General features: G+C 34.8%; 1 protein-coding gene across 2 annotated transcripts in view; it reads right to left on the reverse strand.

The window, feature by feature from the left end:
• Window positions 1-316: 316 nt before the first annotated feature.
• Atl2 (atlastin GTPase 2) overlaps window positions 317-6,290 on the reverse strand; it is a 31,576-nt gene continuing 25,602 nt past the window's right edge. Inside the window, exons 10-14 of one of the 2 annotated variants that reach the window (XM_010604975.2) lie at window positions 5,328-5,399; window positions 4,123-4,554; window positions 2,659-2,673; window positions 2,329-2,562; window positions 2,000-2,079 (exon numbers count right to left, since the gene is read on the reverse strand). In XM_010604975.2, the coding sequence (XP_010603277.1) occupies window positions 2,455-2,562; window positions 2,659-2,673; window positions 4,123-4,554; window positions 5,328-5,399 (627 nt within the window). In that variant the 3' untranslated portion in view covers window positions 2,000-2,079; window positions 2,329-2,454. Of the gene's footprint in view, window positions 2,080-2,328; window positions 2,563-2,658; window positions 2,674-4,122; window positions 4,555-5,327; window positions 5,400-6,290 lie in introns of both variants that reach the window. The other variant, XM_019204669.2, reaches the window with a different exon arrangement.

The following is a 6,290-nucleotide window of genomic DNA, read 5'->3' on the forward strand; positions in this document are numbered from 1 at the left end:
AAAAAAAAAAAAAAAAAATTGTAAGAGTACTAAAAACTACCACAGAAAGTATACTGACACTAAAGTTATTTCAGTCAACAGTTTTGACTTTGTCTTTAATCCTTTTTATTGCTTCTTGCTTAACAATGTTCAGAGCCTTCTAGCTGAAAGTGCTTTCTTGCAATCTTAGAGAATGATACCTTCTTTGGGAAAAACATTCTAATAAGAAATACTTAAAAGTCTAGTGATCGTCATCATTTTTGAAAGATAAGCTACATAAGTCTTTCATTTCAGAACAATTTCTATTATACAACAAACTTTATTTTTCATTCATAGAAACAGTCCACAGCATTCATAAAATAGGGTGGTATAAGAAATAGAGAGACATTTTTAGGAAAGATTCTTTATGTTTAAGAACAGGTGAGTAGGCAGCAATTTAATACAAATGAAAACAAATACAACCCATACAAAACAGGATTTAAATAGGGGAGGAGATACATTAACCAAAGTAAATTAAAAGCTTTCATGCATACAAGATTTGAATTTTCTTCACTTAAAAACCAAACCAGGTGTTTTAATAGGTATTCATAAAGAAGGCTACAAAAGTTTTGAAAACGTTAGCCTTACATCACACACACACACACACACACACACACACAGTCACACGAAAACGGGGAGAAATCAATAAACCCCTAGCTACACCTAGGCTACTCACAAATTTCCCCTTACACAGACAAAGAAAATGACTTTTTACACACTCAGCTTCAAGGTGTAACACCTTATACTCTCAACTTGAGTGTTTCCTGCTCAGGCTCTTTCAACACAGACAAATATGATTTATGTAGTGGAATACGTACTTCAATTTCTTTTTTTAAAAAAAGTCACAAGTTTCATTTTATATATACAACAAAATTTTAATTATGTACTGAAAATAAATTACAGGAAATAACTTTAAAATGCAACAGAGAACGAGTCACAATAAACATTCCCATTGAATTCCCTTGGGGAGGTGAGATTGCAGTGCTCGAAGATAAATATCACAAATATATCAAAAACTTCAAATTGTCTATGCATTCACACACTGACATGAGCCACAAACATTCCTTTCACAGGAATTGTACTTATTATCCTACCACAGAACCAGATTTTGCCATAAACTACAAAACTTTTAATACAAAATTGTATTTATATATTTATAATTCATATACATGCCCTATCTGTGATTTTAGAAAATAAAAGCTACACACTGTACAGACACTCTTAACTCATAGCTGTAGGCAACATTTTTGGATGGAATTTCTCCCCCAATAAAATTAATGGCATATTTTATGTACACGAAGGCTAAACTGCAAAAAGACAGTTCAGATTTTCCCAGATATGCATCTCCTTTTAGGGCAGGTTTATAAATTTAAAAAGGCAAGACAAATATACACCTCAGAATTACTCTCTCAGCTATAAGAGTTGTCATGTAATTTTTGTGAAGTTTCTGACACATGCATTTATGTAATACTGGTATTGAAGGCAGTAAAGCAATATATATTTTTAACGTAGTGGCTCAATAAAGGCTTCATTGTCATTCTGATCTGATTCTTGATACAGTGATTCATAAATTCTCTAAAAATTAAAATTTTAATGGGACGTTGTTAGAGACTAGATTTCTTAAAATATTTCCCTGAAATACCCTTTTACATAAGACAAATTTCACTAACATTAGATTAAGTAAAAAGAAAAAAGGAATTAAACATGGCACGAATGTGCATGATAAACTAAGGCTCCTCAGCCAATCTCCAGGTCTAAGGAGCCATTAAAAGAATGCTTAAAACCAACAAACAATTTCACACTCTGTGGCAGCCATCTGTGAAGCCAGTTATATTAAACTACTTCTACAGTTGATTGTAAACTTTGGTTTATTTTTATTTGAGTTCTCATTTTACAGCAAGCATGAAAAAGGGAGAGTGGAGTCCATGAGGAGATGAACTGTCAGTCTGTCTTTAATCTGGCTTGATGAGACACCTGGTCAGTCAGGCCTGCTTTGATAGAGTTTGTTACAGACTGCCTTATGTTTTCCTCCATCAAATTATCACCCAGGGGCTTCAATACCTGTGGTATGAGAAATGTGCAAAACAAACAAAAACATGAGGTAAAAAAAGAGTTACATATAAAAATAGATATAAAAATTTAATTCAAAGCAATGACAAAAATAACCAGGAATGTGAGAAATAAAGATGCTTCTCCCAAAAGAAAAGTTATGATGTTACAAATTATGCAATTAGACATATGCAACAAAAATTACTTTCCTCTTATTCAAACCATTTACAAATCCTATGAGATGGATGTGCAATTCCATACCCTATATGCAGCATCAAATCTGGTATGTATACAGCATTTATGCAGACCGGCCCAGACGGTCCTGCTTATTGTCCTACATGTATAAGTGTGAACACTTCAGATAGAGAAAAAAGTTAAAAATACTGTCTAATTTTTCTTCTTGTTATTGTTGGATGACAGTCTCTGTAGCTGTGCTGATGAAAGAGCACGATGAACCATTCGACGTCTAGTAACTTCAAACAGTTTGGAAAACACCTAAAACATGGAGTGATTTGTTAGGAGAATAACTCAAAGTGCCTTAAAGCTAAAGAGTTAAGACTACAAGAATTTGAGACTTTGTAGGTTTCTCACCTTCCTGGGACTCCTCTGAAGCAAAAAAAAAGAGAAATGCAAAGAAATTTAGACAAGATTTGTTGACACACTGCAGATCTCAAAGGATCCCCTTACCTCAACTACACTATCATGAAAATAACTTTACGCACCTTAGAGTCTTCCATTTAATTGTTCTGTAATAATGGCACTTCTAAAATCTTACAATCAATGCTGAACAGATGCGTATATTTCAAAAGAAGACATTGTATGATTACTGAAATTCATGCTGCACAAAATTAGTCATGGTTCAAATTTTTAAAGTACATCATATTTTTTCAAAAAGTGAGGTGGTGATGGCTTTTAATTCATCTTCTATTAGAAATTACCAAAGGACCACAAAATAGTAAGGTTTTTAAAAGATAAAATGTAAACTTAACAAAATCCAAATGTAAACTTCCAAATTAAATCTTAATAGAGCATTTCTCTAAATAGAAAAGACAAAATCCAATATAGTGCGTCAATTTATAACATCATATGGTATTATTACAAGAAAAGCCAATATTCAATCAACTTTCTTGAAAAATGCCCTACTTCTTCAGTCTCTGAATTTAAATCCAAAACAAATATGGACCTGCAAATCCTAACCTTTAAGTAAGGTAAATATCTCTACATTCCAGAAAGGGCATGTGAAAATGCCTCTTGTATCTATCTTCATCAGTACTAACCACCGCTTTCATTCTGGTCCTTGATGCTCAGGTACTTCACAATGATCATTTTAATGACATTCTCAATTCCACTTAAGTGAAATTATCCATACGGGCAATTCCAACACACAGCTGGAAGGTATATAAAATGACTTCCCTTAGTAGATGCTTGCTGGGCAAGAGTTCACAGCCTGGCTTTGAATTCTAATTTGAGGTAAAAGATTATGACTGAAGTTGGCTCTCTGCTCAAGATGCTTTGCTTTGTTCAGTAGTAGTTCCATGGTACAGACATCAGAGTTTCTTCAGAAAGAGATCTCTGTAGAATTGTTTCTTGTAGTCATCACTAATTCACCACTATCTTCATGGACCTATCATTCAAAGTCTCCTACCGTGTCTCTTCATGATACCAGTAAGAAACTTCTTTTCAAAAGCATTGACTATACTTCCAAATTAAATTTCCTTACCTTTTCAAATGTCAATTGATTGAATTTTATTTTCTCGAAGAAAAAAAATCAGACACTATGGTTCTGCCCATGATCTGGCATAATCTGACCTATAAGTAACAATTTATTCACAGGATACTACAGATTTAAGTTAATCAAAGCATGTTATAATTATGACGTTAAAGATAAATCCTCAGGTACAGACAGTATAGTACAGATTCTTTATCCAAACAAAACAAAACATCCTTCTGTTACTCCTCATGTAAAGAAAAGAAGGTGTGCAAATACGGTAGGGGAGGGCGTAATCACAAGGAAAATGAGATTAGTCACTAATAAACCAAAAGACAGATACCAACCTGTTCCCATAGTGTTTCAGCAATCTGATCAATCATTGTTCCAATTTCTCTGAACTCCCCAGAGTATTTAACATATGCCCAAGTACAAAGCGATGTCAGTGCTAACCCCATGACAAGGTTACACAAGACGGCTATAGAGTTTAGGCCAATGAAGCCAGTCAGTCCTGAGATTATATACATTGCAAACATAACCGCAAACAGCGTGGCAGGGGTACGAGCAGCATAGAAGATATTTTTGCCATCATTGTGCTTTATAAAATTTGCATAGGTTTCTTCAATTTCAGCTTCAAGCTGGTCCTGATAACGACGGCAGAACTCATCTCCACCCATTTTTTTCACAGAACGAAACTGTCTAATGGCCACTTCCTTGAGATCCAGGTGTTTTCGCTCCAGGTCTGAAGGCGCGATGTAAGGCTTGTCCCCGCCACATACCTGTACAGAAAGTTATGGTTGGAGAGATTATATGCTTGAAATATTAATGCTTGAAATATTAATGCTTGAAAAAGTTCATGGCTCATAATTTTTACAACTTGCTCATCATACCTCACAGGCAATCATAATTTATTATTTCTCACATGTTTTAACTGACTGACTCAAGCAAAGTGTTTTCCAAACATGAGTCATAGCTCCAAAACTGAATTCTGCGCTCAGTACCTGACTCTACTGGACTGGCTACACACCAATAATAGTACAAAAGATTGCAGAAAAGACAGAAGATAAAAGATTACACACTAACACAGTATTTAAACGGTTGAGCAAGTTTAAGGCAGAAACTCTTATTGGCCTTAAGCTAATGTTAATTCCATCGGATGCTACTAATAACAGCACTCAGAATCATGAACCAGAAAATATTTCAGCAGTTTATATAATAACTTAGCATCTGAGTTCTGTATTCTAGCCATGTAGATTATTTTTACGATTTATTTTAGTAGAAATCATAAAAGGAGTTACAGAACAACGTCATGTGACAACAGGTAAGAAACACAATTACAGGGGAACTTGGTTTACAACTTAATTTTTTTTTTTTTTTAATATTTTGGGGAAGATGGTTGCATTTGTGTTACTATGGGGAAGATGGCTGTGGTCATGTTTTTTATCCTATGCAGTTTGCAAACAAAAGCTTTTGTGAACCAAGGTATTACTATACTTTAAATATAAAAACCATCTATCCCACGCTAGCATCAAATTTAAATTTAGTTACAAACCTGTTCCATACTTTTGCAATAGCTATCCCGTGCTCCTGCTACTGCAGCAAGATTATTAGCTTCAGCTGTTGCCTAAAAGATAGATATACCATTATTGTGCAAAAATTACTTCATTACTCAAAATTTTTAACACAATAAATTATATACAACAAACAAGCCCAACAACGAACCACGGAAAATACTAATTTTTAGTTTTCCTTTCCTTTACAAGAGTATATTAATAGGATATAATCTTCTAATATATGACAGCCTGCCTCATTAATTTTGTTTTGCTTAGGTTCATATTAAAATAGGCTTATAAGCCGGGTGTGGTGTCGCATGCCTGTAATCCCAGCACTCAGGAGGCTGAGGCATGAGGATCGCTGTGAGTTCGAGACCAGCCTGGGCTACACAGTGAGTTCCAGGTCAGTCTTAACTACATAGTGAGACCCTGTCTCAAAAAACCAAAAAACCAAACAAAACAAAACAGGCTTATAGAGCAAGTGTGATGGTGCACTCCTGTCATCCCACTGCAAATTCAAGGCCAGCCTGGGCTACACAATAAGTTCAGGGCCAGTGTGAACTACATGGCATCTCAAAAAAAGCAAAAAAATATATATATACACACATATAAAATAAGCTTGCAGAAAATACCTCGTGTTCAGACAATGGATAGAGATAAATACATAAAACCCTTAAATGTATTGTCTCCAGATGTAAAGATTCATGAATTCCCTACATGTGGTCCTCTCTCTCTCAGAACCACATTCATACAACAGGCATTTTCAAAGCTTCATATTACATGAGTTTTATTAGAAAATACTGTCAAATCCACTATAAAACTGATAAATTAGTCAGGTGTGGTGGCACGTGCTTATAATCCCAGCACTCAGGGAGCTGGGGCCGAAGGATGACCTTGAGTTCAAATAAACAGTTGGTTGGGCCAGGGATTTAGCTCAGTGGTTCCACCACCTGCTTTGTAAC

Source organism: Fukomys damarensis, unplaced genomic scaffold (assembly GCF_012274545.1).
Source record: "Fukomys damarensis isolate Sample0158 unplaced genomic scaffold, DMR_v1.0_HiC HiC_scaffold_2, whole genome shotgun sequence".
Lineage (NCBI taxonomy): Eukaryota > Metazoa > Chordata > Mammalia > Rodentia > Bathyergidae > Fukomys > Fukomys damarensis.